Raw genomic sequence first — 18,248 nt, forward strand, 5'->3', positions numbered from 1 at the left:
AAGGAACGGAACCATGTGAGAACCCCACCCACTTAACGACGAGGGAGATCCATTCCACAACGCCCCCTCTCTGCTCTCCTGGCTGCACCCAACCACAGTGCATCTACCTGATAGCTTCCTTCACTACCTGGCTTGGCTGCTCCCCTGCTACCCCAGACAGACACAGCCCTGAGCATGGTGCCCTTCAGGTCTATTTTAGTACCTGGAGTCTGTAGGTATGGCTGAAGCTGCTGCTAAAACCAGACAGACTCTTCAAGCTGAAACACACAGGAGATGCTGTGTTCTCAAAATAGCCAGGGTAACAGATATAGCGTGTCTCAGTAATCAAAGTGATGCGCCATCAGCAGTGGTAGTTTTTTGCAGTTGCACAGTATCATTATTTTGTTTTCATGAGAGCGGTTTGTGTGTCCCAGCTGTATGATCTTGCCAGCGTCGTGCAGACCTGATGAAACGGCGTTTTTTTTTAGGCTGCTCTATTTTTCTGGGGCTCTGTGTGTTAGCGAGTGTGTGTGTGTGTGTGTTTTTCGGCCTCAGAAGAGCAATGGGACCACGCACGAACAAACGCAACACACACACGCGCGGACTCCTCTCCTCACGATTGTTTCCCCTCCAGATGTCTGGCTCGGGTTTACTGGTTAGGAGAAGTTCTAAATCCAGAATGCAGCTCCCTCCACAACCCACTACTTAGCCTGGGACTTGTAGGGAACGTCGGTTTGCGAAACCAAACAACGAGTTTTTCTGCACTACACATGGTATTTGTTTAGTGGGTCCAAACCAACTTTGCTCAAAATAACTGGGAAATGGTATACTCAATCCAGTTGTGTTGATTGGTAACAGGTAATGTTGTGTGTGTGTGTGTGTGTGTGTGTGCACAGGCTCAGGTGACATTCCTCCAGGGTGAGAGGAAGGGGCAGGAGAACATGAAGCAGGACCTGGTCAGGCGGATCAAGATGTTGGAGTACGCCCTGAAACAGGAGAGGTCAGACACGCGCGCACACACACACACACACACACACACACACACTATTCTGCCCTTGAATTGCATTCCCATGCAACACTAGACAGATAGCTAACAACTAAGTCTTCAATAAAACTCCCAAGGCGTGACTCTTCTCGAATGAATATATTGAAAACGCTTACGTTGTGAAACTGCAAAATACAGAGAAGAATATACTTTAGTATTCAATTCAAATCGACATACTGCAGCTGTACATTATACCTTTCAAGTTGAAGTTGGATGAAAATACAAAGCACGTGCCAAGGTACCATGCATCTGGCATGACGCCAAACCATGTAGCTAATTGTTACTCATATGGTAATTGGCTAACTCCTTTCATTACTCTAATAATGTACAACCATCTCTGTAGAATAACAAAGCATATTACACTAGAAACAGTAACAAAACTACAGTATTGTACGTTTTACAAGTCGTTTGCATGACGCACAAGCAAAGTAATACAGCTGACGGCATACATGAAAGGCAAGGCAATTTGTGTGAGTAAATGCAACCAACCAACATTGATATGTAAGCAACTCAATCAATATCGAGATAATCATCACTAGCTAAATGCTTAAATCCAACTTACAAACAAATATTTTCCGAGGCTGAAGCATGACAAGAAATAGCTACACTGAAAGACCTGCACCGCAGCGTTGTTTTAAGCTGTTTCTATGCGTGCAGAATGAATTCTCTACTTCCTGTTTGCGTACAGTCTTTCTAAGTACCAGAAAGCTCCACTAGGGGGCAAATAACACCATGGAACACAATGAGAATCCATCTTAACCATTGTAATAAAATGATCTGTTACCTTCTAACAGGATGGCAGCACACACACACACACACACACACACACACACACACACACACACACACACACACACACACACACACACACACACACACACACCACACACAGAGTGTAGGGCTTGGGTAACACTGCCATCTTGTGGTTCTTCCTCTCTCTGCAGGTCCAAACACCAGAAGCTGAAGACTGGCAGTGACCAGAGCCCAGGGGAGAAGAAGCCAGAGGCAGAACAAGGTATGCAGGGTCTATGTAGACCTTATGTAGACTCTATGTATGCTCTAGGCCAGGGGTGTCAAACTCATTTTGCCCCAGGGGCCGCGTTCTGTCTTCAACGAGGTCCGGAGGGCGTCCGGAAATGTTCGCTTTACCCATCGTTTTCGATGCTCCCTGACTTTCTAGCTTTCATTATGGTAATTTTTAGCGAGGTGGACACAGTCAAGATACTGTATGTCCATGATCATATCTACACTCGGTTTTAGTCATTTTAAAGTATATTGAGTTCGTTCCCCCGTCCCCCTGGATTTTTTTTTATTTAAAAAAAAACACAAACAACAACATTTATAATCTATTTTTTAGTCAAACCACCCGCGGGCCGGATTGGACCGTCTCGGATCCGGAACACCTGCCGTATGTTTGACAGCCCTTCTGTGGACTATCAGAAGACATTCCATTTTTACATGTAAAACTGTCACGACATCCCTCTGTGTCAGCTCACTATATCTGATACCAGACTTGGGTTTTTCACTGTGGAGAGTGTCTGTGGCCTAATGATTGCATCAGTGATTGGTTCACTATGTAGCCTAGATAAAGCAGCACTAGTAACTTGCCTGTGCTTTTGTTTCCACATCTGTCCCATTTAACTGTGTGTCTGTGTGTGGGTGGGGGAGGGGGGGGGGGGTGCACTGAGCTTTGAGGGTTGCTCTGGCGCTTGCTTCTGTTACATCAGAGCTTCCTCCTCTGATTGACTCTTCCTCTATCCCACAGTGCCCAATGGGCCAGCAGAATCTGAATCTGAGCCAGCCAATCAGATGTCCTGGAAGGAGGGCCGTCAGCTACTGCGCAAGTAAGGCTTTCTCCCCATAGCGAGAGTAAGGCTTCCTCCCCACAGCGAGAGTAAGGCTTCCTCCCCACAGCGAGCGTAAGGCTTCCTCCCCACAGCGAGAGTAAGGCTTTCTCCCCATAGCGAGAGTAAGGCTTCCTCCCCACAACGAGAGTAAGGCTTCCTCCCCACAGCGAGAGTAAGGCTTCCTCCCCACAGCGAGAGTAAGGCTTCCTCCCCATAGCGAGAGTAAGGCTTCCTCCACATAGCGAGAGTAAGGCTTCCTCCCCACAGCGAGAGTAAGGCTTCCGCCCCATAGCGAGAGTAAGGCTTTCTCCCCACAGCGAGAGTAAGGCTTCCTCCCCATAGCGAGAGTAAGGCTTTCTCCCCACAGCGAGAGTAAGGCTTCCTCCCCACAGCGAGAGTAAGGCTTTCTCCCCACAGCGAGAGTAAGGCTTCCTCCCCACAACGAGAGTAAGGCTTCCTCCCCATAGCGAGAGTAAGGCTTTCTCCCCACAGCGAGAGTAAGGCTTCCTCCCCACAGCGAGAGTAAGGCTTTCTCCCCATAGCGAGAGTAAGGCTTTCTCCCCACAGCGAGAGTAAGGCTTCCTCCCCACAGCGAGAGTAAGGCTTTCTCCCCACAGCGAGAGTAAGGCTTCCTCCCCACAACGAGAGTAAGGCTTCCTCCCCATAGCGAGAGTAAGGCTTTCTCCCCACAGCGAGAGTAAGGCTTCCTCCCCACAGCGAGAGTAAGGCTTCCTCCCCACAGCGAGAGTAAGGCTTCCTCCCCATAGCGAGAGTAAGGCTTCCTCCACATAGCGAGAGTAAGGCTTCCTCCCCACAGCGAGAGTAAGGCTTCCGCCCCATAGCGAGAGTAAGGCTTTCTCCCCACAGCGAGAGTAAGGCTTCCTCCCCATAGCGAGAGTAAGGCTTTCTCCCCACAGCGAGAGTAAGGCTTCCTCCCCACAGCGAGAGTAAGGCTTTCTCCCCACAGCGAGAGTAAGGCTTCCTCCCCACAACGAGAGTAAGGCTTCCTCCCCATAGCGAGAGTAAGGCTTTCTCCCCACAGCGAGAGTAAGGCTTCCTCCCCACAGCGAGAGTAAGGCTTTCTCCCCATAGCGAGAGTAAGGCTTTCTCCCCACAGCGAGAGTAAGGCTTCCTCCCCATAGCCAGAGTAAGGCTTTCTCCCCACAGCGAGAGTAAGGCTTTCTCCCCATAGCGAGAGTAAGGCTTCCTCCCCATAGCGAGAGTAAGGCTTTCTCCCCATAGCGAGAGTAAGGCTTTCTCCCCATAGCGAGAGTAAGGCTTCCTCCCCATAGCGAGAGTAAGGCTTCCTCCCCATAGCGAGAGTAAGGCTTCCTCCCCATAGCGAGAGTAAGGCTTCCTCCCCATAGCGAGAGTAAGGCTTCCTCCCCATAGCGAGAGTAAGGCTTCCTCCCCATAGCGAGAGTAAGGCTTCCTCCCCATAGCGAGAGTAAGGCTTCTTCCCCATAGCGAGAGTAAGGCTTCCTCCCCATAGCGAGAGTAAGGCTTTCTCCCCATAGCGAGAGTAACGCTTCTTCCCCATAGCGAGAGTAACGCTTCCTCCCCATAGCGAGAGTAAGGCTCTCCTCCCCATAGCGAGAGTAAGGCTTCCTCCCCATAGCGAGAGTAAGGCTTCCTCCCCATAGCGAGAGTAAGGCTTCCTCCCCATAGCGAGAGTAAGGCTTCCTCCCCATAGCGAGAGTAAGGCTTTCTCCCCATAGCGAAAGTAAGGCTTTCTCCCCATAGCGAGAGTAAGGCTTTCTCCCCATAGCGAGAGTAAGGCTTTCTCCCCATAGCGACAGAGCAGCACTGTCCTCAACACTTTAAACAAACTATTGAGTCTGAATGAAGAGGCTAATCGTGTGTGTGTGTAGGTACCTGGAGGAGGTGGGCTACTCGGACACCATCCTGGACATGCGTTCGAAGCGTGTGCGCTCCCTGCTGGGTCGTACCAGCCCCGAGGCTAACGGCGCCCCGGCCAGCAGCGAGCAGCAGCCCGCCCCGGACCCCGAGCCCCTGGCAGGGGGGGAGTCACTCCTCATCAGACAGATAGAGGAGCAGATCAAGAGGTGAGACCCCCATACACACACACACACACACACATCCCTGTCCTCGGTGTAGGGTGCTGTGGACAGTGATGAATGGAAGCTTGTCTCCACGGTAGTCGCTGTGAAGTTGATCAGTACTATGTCTGTGGTGGTGTATTGCATATTTTTGTCAAATTTCTATAACTGTCAGTAATGTTGTTACCGTTGTAGGTTGCCTCTGATGTGTGTGTGTTGCCACTGAGTGTGTGTGTGTGTGTGTGTGTGTGTGTGTGTGTGTGTGTGTGTGTGTGTGTGTGTGTGTGTGTGTGTGTGTGTGTGTGTGTCGGTAGGAACGCGGCGGGGAAGGATGGTTCTAAGGAGCGTCTGGGCGGTTCCGTGCTGGATAAGATCCCCTTCCTACACGGCTGCCAGGATGATGATGAGGATGACAGTGATGAGGAAGATGACTTCCAGGGCATGGGCACGGACCGTATAGACGGGCAGCGCAACAAGAACAAGAAGCCGCGCGTTAAGGTCCGATCACGTCAACACGGCAAAGTGTGTGTGTGTGTGTGTGTGTGCGTGTGCGTATTAAAGCCCTTCTCCCTCTCTCTCTCTCTGTGTATGTAGATGGGGACTGAGCCCATGACCACAGACCTGGACCCTGATGATGAGGAGGATGAAGACGACTCTGAGGATGCCCTGAGCGAGTTTGACTTCCTGGGATCAGGGGAGGAGGGGGAGGGGGCGGGAGAGGCCCGTATCTCAGGGGACGGCCGGGAGTTAGGTACGCCATCGTCATAGCAACCACCTCAACCACACCTGTCTGTCTCTTCGTCTGTCTAGCTTTTTTGTCTGTCTCTTTCTATTTGTCAGTCCCTCTCTCCCTTCATCCCTATCTCTCTCTTTCTAGGGAGTCACATGTTCTGTACTCTCACCTCTACTGCCAATAAACCATTGCCTATGGTGAACCATTGTCTGTGTGTCTCACTACCACGTGTTGTGTTTGGTGGGTGTCTCTCTCTCTCTATCTGGAGCAATGTGTTCTGTTAGCATAAAGCATGCTGTTTGGTGTCTGTCTACTTTATCACTACATCCACCTCTCGGCCTGTCTCTCGGCCTGTCTCTCGGCCTGTCTCTCGGCCTGTCTCTCGGCCTGTCTCTCGGCCTGTCTCTCGGTCCGTGTCTCTTCGTCTCTTTCTATTTCTCTGATCACTCATCGTCTCTCCTTCTGTATGCGCGGTCATGTGTTCTCTCGGGCCTTCTCTTCTCTCTCTATCTTTCTCTCTGCACTCTCTCTCTCTCTCGCTCGCTCTCTGCATGACTGTGTGTGTTGTGTGTGTGTCTCTCTCTCGCTCGCTCGCTCTCTGCATGACTGTGTGTGTTGTGTGTCTCTCTCTCTCTCTCTCTCTCTCTCTCTCTGCATGACTGTGTGTGTTGTGTGTGTGTCTCTCTCTCTCTCTCTCTCTCTCTCTCTCTCTGCATGACTGTGTGTGTTGTGTCTCTCTCCTCTGGCCTGGTTCAGAGAAGCGCAGGAACAAGTTACAGGGCATGATGTCGGACTTCCCCCCCAAACCCTCCCCGCCCCCCTCTGTGTCGGGACAGTCTCGCTCCGGGGAAGGTAAGACAACACCCGCCCCCAAAACTCTCCCTGTCTTGCTGTACCAAATGGTCTACACTGTTCTGTATCGTTTCATGTTTTGCACGGACCCCAGGAAGATCCTCCAAAAAAACCCGCCAAATACCAAAGTAGCTAAATTGCTTCTCTCTCTCTCATCTAAAGGGATACTGCACTGAAGAGGTCATTGTTTTAGTATTGATAAAAGGAAGGGATGTGTTTTTGATCAGATGGTGGGTTAATGTAGCTGTTCTTCCTCCGCTCCTTCAGGTGGTTAATGTGGTCGTGAGTTTAGTATTGAGAGCTGTTCTTCCTCCGCTCCTTAACCTCTCTGGGGTATGTGGGACGCTAGCGTCCCACCCGCGGGACACGCTATTCAACAGCCAGTGAAATAGCAGGGCGGCAAATTCAAAACAACAAAAATCTCATAATTCAAATTTTTCAAACATACAACTATTATATCCCATTTTAAAGATACACTTCTCGTTAATCCAAGCACATTGTCTGATTTCAAAAAGGCTTTACGGTGAAAGCATAACATTAGATTATGTTAGGACAGCACCGAGACAAGAAAAACCACACAGCCATTTTCCAAGCAAGGAGAGGCATCACAAAAACCAGAAATACAGCTAAAATGAATCACTAACCTTTGATGATCTTCATCAGATGGTACTCATAGGACTTCATGTTACACAATACATGTATGTTTTGCACGATAAAGTTCATATTTCTATTTAAAAAAAAAATAATTACATTGGCGTGTAATGTTCAGAAATGTTTTGCCTCCCAAAACTTCCGGTGAATGAGCACATGAATTTACAGAAATACTCACCATAAACGTTGATAAAATATTCAATAGTTATTCAAAGAATTATAGATACACTTCTCCTTAATGCAACCGCTGTGTCAGATTTCAAAAAAGCTTTACGGCGAAAGCAAATTTTGCAATTATCTGAGTACAGCGCTCAGACAACAACAACAAGCAATACAGATACCCGCCATTTTGGAGTCAACTAAAATCAGAAATAGCATTATAAATATTCACTTACCTTTTATGATCTTCATCAGAATGCACTCCCAGGAATCCCAGTTCCTCGATAGTCCATAATTTATGTCCAAATACCTCCTTTTTGTTCGCGCGTTTAGTCCACTACTCCAAATGCAGGAAGCGCGTGCAAAATGTCACGACGAAAAGTCAAAAAAAGTTATATTTACGTTCGTAGAAACATGTCAAACGATGTTTACAATCAATCCTTAGGGTCTTTTTATCATACATCTTCGATAATATTCCAACCGGACAATAGCGTATTCATTACAGAGGAAAAAGAAGGAACGGCGCACCTGCGTAACCCCGCAGTAAACAACTCATTGGCCTCAGGCAGTCCACTTGTTGAGTCAGCTCTTATTCTCTCCCCAGTCACAGTAGAAGCATGAAACAACGTTCTAAAGACTATTGACATCTAGTGGAAGCCTTAGGAAGTGCAAAATGAACCCTAAGTCACTGTATACTGTATAAGCAATCACTTGAAAAACTACAAACCTCAGATCATTGGATTTTTCTCAGGTTTTTGCCTGCCATATGAGTTCTGTTATACTCACAGACATCATTCAAACAGTTTTAGAAACTTCAGAGTGTTTTCTATCCAAATCTACTAATAATATGCATATCCTACCTTCTGAGCCTGAGTAGCAGGCAGTTTACTACGGGCACGCCTTTCATCCGGACGTCAAAATACTGCCCCCTACCCTAGAGAAGTTAAGGTGGTTAATGTGGTAGTGAGTTTAGTATTGAGAGCTGTTCTTCCTCCGCTCCTTAAGGTGGCGCTCTGGGTTTTTCCTCTGACGTCTTCATCCTGGACGCCGTCGGGGGCGGAGACATGAACCTGGGAGAGCTGGCAGACCTCACCGTCGCCAACGACAACGACCTCACCGTGGATGTGAATACTTGAAAACACACACACACACACACACACACACACACACACACACACACACACACACACACACACACACACACACACACACACACACACACACCACACACACACACACACAAAACAGAGGGTGGGGGGGCTGAGAGAAGAAATTGGCTTAAACATGGCTTAAGCTATCTGAGGGACTCAAACATTATAACAAAATCAATGGGGGAGCCATGCAATGACATTTTGGGGAATTTTTAATTCTCCCTGACTGTCTAGTTTTCATTTTGGTGGTTGTTAGTTTTATAAATGTATTTATTTATTTTTTATTTCACCTTTATTTAACCAGGTAGGCTAGTTGAGAACAAGTTCTCATTTGCAACTGCGACCTGGCCAAGATAAAGCATAGCAATTCGACACATACAACAACACAAAGTTACACATGGAATAAAGAAAACATACAGTCAATAATACAGTAGAACAAAAGAAAACAAAAAGTCTATATACAGTGAGTGCAAATGAGGTAAGTTAAGGCAATAAATAGGCCATGGTGGCGAAATAATTACAATATAGCAATTAAACACTGGAATGGTAGATGTGTAGAAGATGAATGTGCAAGTAGAGATACTGGGGTGCAAAGGAGCAAGATAAATAAATAAATACAGTATGGGGATGAGTTAGGTAGATAGATGGGCTGTTTACAGATGGGCTATGTACAGGTGCAGTGATCTGTGAGCTGCTCTGACAGCTGGTGCTTAAAGCTAGTGAGGGAGATATGAGGCTCCAGCTTCAGAGATTTTTACAGTTCGTTCCAGTCATTGGCAGCAGAGAACTGGAAGGAAAGACGATCAAAGGAGGAATTGGCTTTGGGGGTGACCAGTGAGATATACCTGCTGGAGTGTGTGCTACGAGTGGGTGTTGCTATGGTGACCAGTGAGCTGAGATAAGGTGGGGCTTTACCTAGCAGAGACTTGTATATAACCTGTAGCCAGTGAGTTTGGCGACGAGTATGAAGCGAGGGCCAACCAACGAGAGCGTATAGGTCGCAATGGTGGGTAGTGTATGGGGCTTTGGTGACAAAACGGATGGCACTGTGATAGACTGCATCCAGTTTGTTGAGTAGAGTGTTGGAGGCTATTTTATAAATGACATCACCAAAGTCGAAGATCGGTAGGATAGTCAGTTTTATGAGGGTATGTTTGGCAGCATGAGTGAAGGATGCTTTGTTGCGATATAGGAAGCCGATTCTAGATTCAATTTTGGATTGGAGATGCTTAATGTGAGTCTGGAAGGAGAGTTTACAGTCTAACCAGACACCCAGGTATTTGTTGTTGTCCACATATTCTAAATCAGAGCCGTCCAGAGTAGTGATGCTGGACGGGCGAGCAGGTGCGGGCAGTGATCGATTGAATTGCATGCATTTAGTTTTACTTGCGTTTAAGAGCAGTTGGAGGCCCACGGAAGGAGAGTTGTATGGCATTGAAGCTCATCTGGAGGTTAGTTAACACAGTATCCAAAGAGGGGCCAGAAGTATACAGAATGGGGTCGTCTGCATAGAGGTGGATCAGAGAATCACCAGCAGCAAGAGCAACATCATTTATGTATACAGAGAAGAGAGTCGGCCCGAGAATTGAACCCTGTGGCACACCCATAGAGACTGCCAGAGGTCCGGACAACAGGCCCTCTGATTTGACACACTGAACTCTATCAGAGAAGTAGTTGGTAAACCAGGCGAGGCAATCATTTGAGAAACCAAAGCTGTCGAGTCTGCCAATAAGAATGTGGTGATTGACAGAGTCGAAAGCCTTGGCCAGGTCGATGAATACGGCTGCACAGTAATTTCTCTTATCGATGGCGGTTATGATGTCATTTAGGACCTTGAGCGTGGCTGAGGTGCACCCATGACCAGCTCTGAAACCAGATTGCATAGCGGGGAAGGTACAGTGGGATTCGAAATGGTCGGTAATCTGTTTGTTAACTTGGCTTTCGATACCCTTAGAAAGACAGGGTAGGATAGATATAGGTCTGTAGAGTGTCACTCTACTCAAACTCCCTTTGATTCCCAACAGCTTTCCAATCTTTGGGAATCTCAGACGATACGAAAGAGAGTTTGAACAGGCTAGTAATAGGGGTTGCAACAATTTCTGCAGATAATTTTAGAAAGAGAGGGTCCAGATTGTCTAGCCCGGCTGATTTGTATGGGTCCAGATTTTGCAGCTCTTTCGGAACATCAGCTATCTGGATTTGGGTGAAGGAGAAATGGTGGGGGCTTTGGCGGGTTGCTGTGGAGGGTGCCGGGCAGTTGACTGGGGTAGGGGGAGCCAGGTGGAAAACATGGCCAGCCGTAGAGAAATGCTTATTGAAATTCTCAATTATAGTGGATTTATCAGTGGTAACAGTGTTTCCTAGCCTCAGAGCAGTTGGCAACTGGGAGGAGGTGCTCTTATTCTCCATGGACTTTACAGTGTCCCAGAACTTTTTTGAGTTAGTACTACAGGATGCAAATTTCTGTTTGAAAAAGCTAGCCTTAGCTTTTCTAACTGCCTGTGTATATTTGTTCCTAACTTCCCTGAAAAGTTGCATATCACGGGGGCTATTCGATGCTAATGCAGAACGCCACAGGATGTTTTTGTGTTGGTCAAGGGCAGACAGGTCTGGAGTGAACCAAGGACTAAATCTATTCCTAGTTCTACATTTTTTGAGTGGGGCATGCTTATTTAAGATGGTGAGGAATGCACTTTTAAAGAATAGCCAGGCATCATCTACTGACGGGATGAGGTCAATGTCATTCCAGGATACCCCGGCCAGGTCGTGGATATCATAAGGTGAATGTACCAATTTGTAAGTCGCTCTGAATAAGAGCGTCTGCTAAATTACGTAAATGTAAAAATGTAAATGATAAGAAAGGCCTGCTCGCAGAAGTGTTTTAGTGAGCGTTTGACAGTGATGAGGGGTGGTCGTTTGGTCGCAGACCCATTACGGATGCAGGCAATGAGGCAGTGATCACTGAGATCTTGATTGAAAACAGCAGAGGTGTATTTGGAGGGCGAGTTAGTTAGGATGACATCTATGAGGGTGCCCGTGTTTACGGATTTGGGGTTGTACCTGGTAGGTTCATTGATCATTTGTGTGAGATTGAGGGCATCAAGCTTAGATTGTAGGATGGCCGGGGTGTTAAGCATGTCCCAGTTTAGGTCACCTAGTAGCACGAGCTCAGAAGATAGATGGGGGCAATCAATTCACATATGGTATCGAGGGCACAGCTGGGGGCAGAGGGAGGTCTATAGCAAGCGGCAACAGTGAGAGACTTGTTTCTGGAAAGGTGAATTTTTAGAAGTAGAAGCTCGAATTGTTTGGGTACAGACTTGGATAGTAATACAGGACTCTGCAGGCTATCTTTGCAGTAGATTGCAACACCGCCCCCTTTGGCAGTTCTATCTTGGTGGAAAATGTTATAGTTAGCGATGGAGATTTCAGGGTTTTTGGTGGTTTTCCTAAGCCAGGATTCAGACACGGCTAAGACATCCGGGTGTGCTAAAGCAGTGAGTAAAACAAACTTAGGGACTAGGCTTCTAATGTTAACATGCATGAAACCAAGGCTTTTACGGTTACAGAAGTCAACAAATGAGAACACCTGGGGAGTGGGAATGGAGCTAGGCACTGCAGGACCTGGATTAACCCACACATCACTAGAGGAACAGAGAAGTAGGATAAGGGTATGGCTAAAGGCTATACGAACTGGCCGTCTAGCACGTTCGGAACAGAGAGTAAAAGGAGCAGGTTTCTGGGCACGATAGCATAGATTCCAGGCATAATGTACAGACAAAGGTAAGGTAGGATGTGAGTACATTGGAGGTAAACCTAGGCCTTGAGTAATGATGAGAGAGATATAGTCTCTAGAGACGTTTAAACCAGGTGATGTCATCGCATATGTAGGAGGTGGAACAACATGGTTGGTTAAGGCATATTGAGCAGGGCTAGAGGCTCTACAGTGAAATAAGACAGTACTCACTAACCAGGACAGTAATGGACGAGGCATATTGATATTAGAGAGAGGCATGTGTAGCCAAGTGAACATATGGGTCCAGTGAGTGGTTGGGCTGACTGGGGACACGGCGATTCAGACAGTTAGCTTGTTAGCATCGGCCTGCTAACAGTTAGTAGGCCGGGGCTAAACAAGCTAGCAGTTAGCAGACCGGGACTGGCAATCTAGCAGTTAGCAGACCGGGTTAGCAAGCAAGCAGTTGGCAGACCGGGGCTAGCAGTTAGCAGAACGGGGCAAGCAAGCTAGCAGTTAACAGACCGGGGCTAGCAAGTTAGCCTTTGGGGAACGTCGCGATGGGGGTAAGTCTGTTTTTGCCTCTTCGTGCGGTGATGTCGATAGACCAGTCGTGGAATTAGTAGGGTTCCAAGTAGCTCTAGGTAGCTAGTAGGCCGCGGTTAGCAGAATGGGCCTTCAGCAGATGTCGCGCCTGAGGGGCCTGTTGGAATCCTCAGGCAGATTATGTTGGTATTCCAGTCGTAGAGGATCGGCGGGGTTCCGTGCCCCGTACCGGCAGTAGAAGGGGTCCGAATATTGTAGCCCAGGAGTGGGCTTCGGTGGTAACACAGGAGCCCTGGCCGGGCTAGCTTCAGGCTAATTGGTGCTTGCTCCGGGATGGAAACGCTAGCCAGGAGTAGTCACCCGGGATTGCGGTTAGCTAGTTGCGAAGATCCAGATGAAAATGTTCAGAGTTTGCGGTAGGAATCCGGGGATATGGGGGGAAAAAATAAAAAATTATAATAGGTCCGTTATGCTCTGGCTGGAGTCACGTTGTTCGAACTGGCGAGAGCTTTCCGAGCTAAAGGTTAGCTGATGACTGCTGCAATGGTTTGCTGACTGATAGCTGGTAGGTAGTTAGCTGGCTAGCTTCAGTTGAGGGATTCCAGATCTGAAGTAAATAGAAATACTTTAGAAAAAAACAGATCCACGCCACATTGGGTGAGGCGGGTTGCAGGAGAGGATTGAGGTTTAGGAAAATATTTTTAAAAGATACACGAAGAAAAAGATGTAAAAAGATATATACAAGGGACACGACAGGACAAAGACGTCTGACTGCTACGCCATCTTGGATTCACAGATTCATAAATATATAGCTCCATTATCTTTTATGTACCTGATATCAGTTTTTCGTCCCGCTGCTGCTAAATCAATACACTCACGAACACTCTGACACCTGTGTGCGTGTAGCTGCAGGATAACCGGGAGGAGTTCAAGAAGACGTGGAACCCTCGCTTCACGCTGCGTAGCCATTTTGATGCCATCAGAGCGTTGACGTTCCACCCCAGCCAGGCCGTTCTACTCACAGCCTCCGAGGACGGAACCCTGAAGCTGTGGAACCTCAACAAGGCCATACACTCCAAGAAGTAAGAGCCTAAGGAATAGCGGGACCATAACACGCCAATATCAGGGCCTGTGTTCAGAAAGTGTATCATAAAGTTGTCATGCTAACCTAGGATCAGGTCCCTCCTGTCTGTGTAATCTTATTAATTGTTATTTAAAGGGCAACAGATCCCAGATCAAGAACTCACTGCTACACTGAGATGCTTTATGAATACAGGCCTAGGAGTGGGAAAGAATCTGAATGTGGTCTGGTAGTTTGCTATAACACCGTGCTGTAATTTGTAAATAGATTTTGGTCTTTGCCTCCACAGAAATGCAACGCTGGACGTTGAACCCATCTACACCTTCAGAGCCCACAGGTGATCTCAGACCACTCGCGTGCGCACCCACGCGGGACGCATGCACGCACGCAAACACATTTGTTGCAACTATCACGTGTTTTGGTGTGTTTCTGGGTATAATAGCTACTCTTTGTGTAATTGTGTGTGCGTACAGTGGTGCAGTTCTGTCTCTGGCAATGGGAGAGGACGGAGATTCGTGCTACAGCGGGGGTCTGGACGGAACCGTGCGCTGCTGGAAGATCCCTGACATCAACGTGGATCCCTACGACAACTACGGTCAGTCCCTGACCCCTGTCTGACCCCTCTATCACCTTTCACCTCCGGTCAACCAGTCAGAACTAGCCAGGTTTATCCCCAGCTAACGTATTCAGCTCTGAGTCAGTGGATTGCACATGATCATCTCCATGTAAACAGATTGACTGAAATTAGGCCTGTGACGGCCATGGAATTTTTGGAGGGAGGTTATTGGTCAGCCAAATGACCGCGGTCACCGGTCGTTGCCTAGGCCAGGGGTTTTCAAACTTTTCTTGCCCAGGGAACCCCGCCCAGTCAAACCGGTGACCCAAGGACCCCCGTATTAAAGGGATAGTTCGAGATTTTGGCAATGAATTCATGAATCTACATACTTCCCCAGAGTTGTATGAACGGGAACAGCTAGCATGCTAACTGTTCCTGTAGACATCGTCATTGAGCTAACGCTAGTTACCATTGGCTCGTGAAACTGTCTAAGAGACATAAAAATGGTATCCACAATGGTATTCTGTTGTAGCTAGCGATATTCATTAAAAAAAATATTATTTTACACATAACAAAATCCCTCCTAAAAGAAAATCACGGACCCCCTAGAGGGGCCGCGGACCCCAATTTGAAAAGCCCTGGCCTAGGCAACTGAAGACTCGTTTGCTACAACACCTTGCTTGTTTCAGCAAGGAGCAACACCGTTTCATCCCGTTGTAGAATCCATTTGTGTGTGTGTTTTCTTTGTTGTGTAGACCCGGGCATAGAGAGCAGTGTGTTGTTGGGTCATGAGGACTCAGTGTGGAGTCTGACGTACTCTGCCACCCATCATCGCCTGGCCTCCTGCTCTGCAGATGGGACCGTTCGCATCTGGGACCCACAGAACGCTGCCCCCTGTCTCTCCGTCTTCAACAAGGAGAAAGGTGAGCATGTGTGTGTGTGTGTGTGTGTGTGTGTGTGTGTGTGTGTGTGTGTGTGTGTGTGTGTGTGTTATATCTCAACTCTCTCATCCCCCCTCCCTCAGAACACGGAACGCCCACCTCGGTGGCCTTTGTGAACTCTGACCCCGACCAGGCAGTGGTGTCATTCGACGGCGGCGAGACGCTGCTCTATGACCTCAATACAGAGCAGAGCATCATGGTCCTGGATACCGGGACTAAGGACGGTGAGTCCTAGGGCCTGTTCTAATACCGTCAGAATGTTTCCTGTGGCCTGGTTGGGCTAGCGGTAATGCCACAGCCTCTGGCACACGTGTACGGTGTTGGCTAGGGGTGTAATGGTTCACCGCTACCTATTGCGGTTTTAGGGTCACGGTTCAATTACATTTCGGTACAGCGGGAAAATGAAATGCAATTCACAATGTTTAGCATTCACAATTTTTCTTGGCATTGTCTGCTGTGAGAGGATTTTTATGTTGGGCCTCTCAAGTTTACACTGATGCTGCGTTTGTAACCATGTGGGAGGTGGGAATTTACCAGTTCCCACCTCCCACAGAGGTTGTAGATACCAGTTGGATGCATTCATGTGATTTGAACTCGTTGAGAAACGGCGATTGGCTAATGACCAACAAGCTGCGTAAACCATAAACTAAAAGTACAGCTATCAGCTTTTTATATCTTATTTTGTTGTTGCAATTAACTGCCGAAAATGCTGTTATAGAGGCCATTTCCTTAGTAGATGATGTCAGAGGTGGAGAAGTGGGTGCTCAGAATGATAGACGAGTTTCCCACTAGTAATTAATTACCAGTTCGATGGCCATTCAAGTGGATTTTTCCCAGTCGTATGTGGTAAATTCCCACATCCCACATGGTCACGAATGCACCATGACATTGCCTCCTTCAGTGCCAGATACGCACTTGTGACTCTCATAAAGGGGCGTGTCTGTAGCACATCTCCCACTCCGGGGTAATGTGATGGACTGTCACTTAAGCAGGCGCAACACAGGATGCATTGGCCAATTCATTGAAAACTTTGGCTTTGGCTTGCTTATATAGAGCGGGGTACTAGTTGTTTGCTGAAATGGATGCAAGAGGGAAGTTCGTAGCGTGGCTCGAGCACTTTCACGAGGTGCTGAAACACCCTATTCTCAATCACGGAGAATGGACACATATCCACTGCTATGAACCAAAGACTATAAAGAATATTTACATAGCCTACCTATCGCTCTTGTATTTTCTTTGGCCCGGTCAGAATCAGCTGCCAAGGGCTGCTGGGTAGACGATGTTGTGTTGTTTCTTTGCGTTTCCGTCTTGCGCTGGTATACTAGGGTGATGTCGGCGTAAATGTGTCAACATATTTGAGGTGTTGGCAGCTGCATAGGCAGTTCTCATTGCACGTGGCGACATACTGTTAACGTTTTATCCACAACTCTCTGTCCATCGCCGTTGGAATCTACTGGGAAACCAACATTTTCCCAAACTGGAGATTTAAACAACGATGGGAGTATCCTCACAAAATGACAGTTTTAAAATGTGGCAATTAAGATTAGAATTTTGATTACAATGCGCAAAAAATAGCCTCTAGTTTTAACGGAATGACCTAAATTGTTTTACTCAAGATGCATAGGCCTACAATGCAGCATCGGCATAGCCTATAAGACGAGTGTTTTTATTTAGTAAATATGTCTTTTTTTTATGTATTCATCTTGAGGTACCTGAACGGTTCGGTACGAATATGTGTACCCTTATACCCCTAGTCGGCATAAGTTCAAATCAGGCATACTGCCCCATCTTTCCCCACTCTCATCCTGTCTCTGTTCAAAAAATATGAAAATACCTTCATATATATATATATATAGAAAAAATGCATCCTTCTGTGTCTTCCTTCCTTGAGAGGAGCCAGTAGGATCTCCCTCTACTGATCTGTATGTGTCTGTGAGCTGATCTGTGTGTGTGTGTCGCCCCCTGCAGGCAGTGAGCTGATTAACTGTGTGGTCAGCCACCCCTCGGAGCCCATCTCCATCACCGCACACGAAAACCGCACTATCCGTTATCTCGACAACAAGACAGGTCAGCCCCTGTCCACTGCTAAATCCTACCTTTATGTAACTACGCCAGAATTAGGCCTCGTGCTTGATCTGTTTTATCTGGGTCGAACTAGCCCATAGCTCCAAAACTTGCTTTTACCATTTGATTTAATTCAATTCAATGTAATGCCCACTTGCGTGTGTTACCAGGTAAAGTGATCCACTCCATGGTGGCACACCTGGATGCTGTCACCTGTCTGACCACGGACCCCAAAGGCACTTACCTCATCTCTGGCAGTGAGTACCAGTAATCCAGTTTCCAGTTTCTTAAAGGGCTGCAATGTTTAGATTTTTTTCCCTAGCACTACACACCCGATTCCGCTAATCAAATGTTTGATGATGAGTTGATTAGTCGTGGAATCATGTGTGTAGTGTAGTGCTAGGGCAAAAATAAAAACGTGCACCCCTTTGAGTCCCCAGGACCAGGATTAGGAAACACTGCTTCTAACCTCACCGTGTGATTCCGCTGTACTGTAACTGTGCTCTCCGCTTCCCCCTGCAGGCCATGACTGTTCGGTGCGTCTGTGGATGCTGGACAACAGGACGTGTGTGCAGGAGATCACGGCCCACAGGAAGAAGCACGACGAGGCCATTCACGACGTGGCCTTCCACCCCTCGCAGCCCTTCATCGCCTCGGCTGGCGCCGACGCACTCGCCAAGATCTTCGTCTGAGAGGAGGCACAGACAGGGACTCACCATCATCCTCACTGGTACAGAGAGAGAGAGAGAGAGAGAGAGAGAGAGAGAGAGAAAGTGCTTTATCTTACAATCTGTTAGTTGAGTTTCTTTACAGTTTCTACTTATATGAACTTGTCCCTTCTTTTCATTAC

The 18,248-nt window shown here is 47.6% G+C and overlaps 1 protein-coding gene across 1 annotated transcript in view; it reads left to right on the top strand.

Moving 5' to 3' along the window:
- The window catches only part of LOC123729258 (striatin-4), a 32,431-nt gene that overhangs the window by 9,220 nt on the left and 4,963 nt on the right, over nt 1–18,248 (top strand). The window contains exons 2-17 of the mRNA XM_045703552.2: nt 876–979; nt 1,969–2,039; nt 2,790–2,868; nt 4,743–4,937; nt 5,246–5,429; nt 5,526–5,682; nt 6,421–6,516; nt 8,332–8,450; nt 13,663–13,838; nt 14,127–14,174; nt 14,311–14,432; nt 15,149–15,316; nt 15,418–15,558; nt 17,303–17,401; nt 17,569–17,655; nt 17,921–18,128. Of these exons, the coding sequence (XP_045559508.1) occupies nt 876–979; nt 1,969–2,039; nt 2,790–2,868; nt 4,743–4,937; nt 5,246–5,429; nt 5,526–5,682; nt 6,421–6,516; nt 8,332–8,450; nt 13,663–13,838; nt 14,127–14,174; nt 14,311–14,432; nt 15,149–15,316; nt 15,418–15,558; nt 17,303–17,401; nt 17,569–17,655; nt 17,921–18,090 (2,016 nt within the window). The 3' untranslated portion in view covers nt 18,091–18,128. The remainder of the gene's footprint in view (nt 1–875; nt 980–1,968; nt 2,040–2,789; nt 2,869–4,742; nt 4,938–5,245; nt 5,430–5,525; nt 5,683–6,420; nt 6,517–8,331; nt 8,451–13,662; nt 13,839–14,126; nt 14,175–14,310; nt 14,433–15,148; nt 15,317–15,417; nt 15,559–17,302; nt 17,402–17,568; nt 17,656–17,920; nt 18,129–18,248) is intronic.

This window comes from Salmo salar, chromosome 20 (genome assembly GCF_965601325.2).
Source record: "Salmo salar chromosome 20, fSalSal1, whole genome shotgun sequence".
Lineage (NCBI taxonomy): Eukaryota > Metazoa > Chordata > Actinopteri > Salmoniformes > Salmonidae > Salmo > Salmo salar.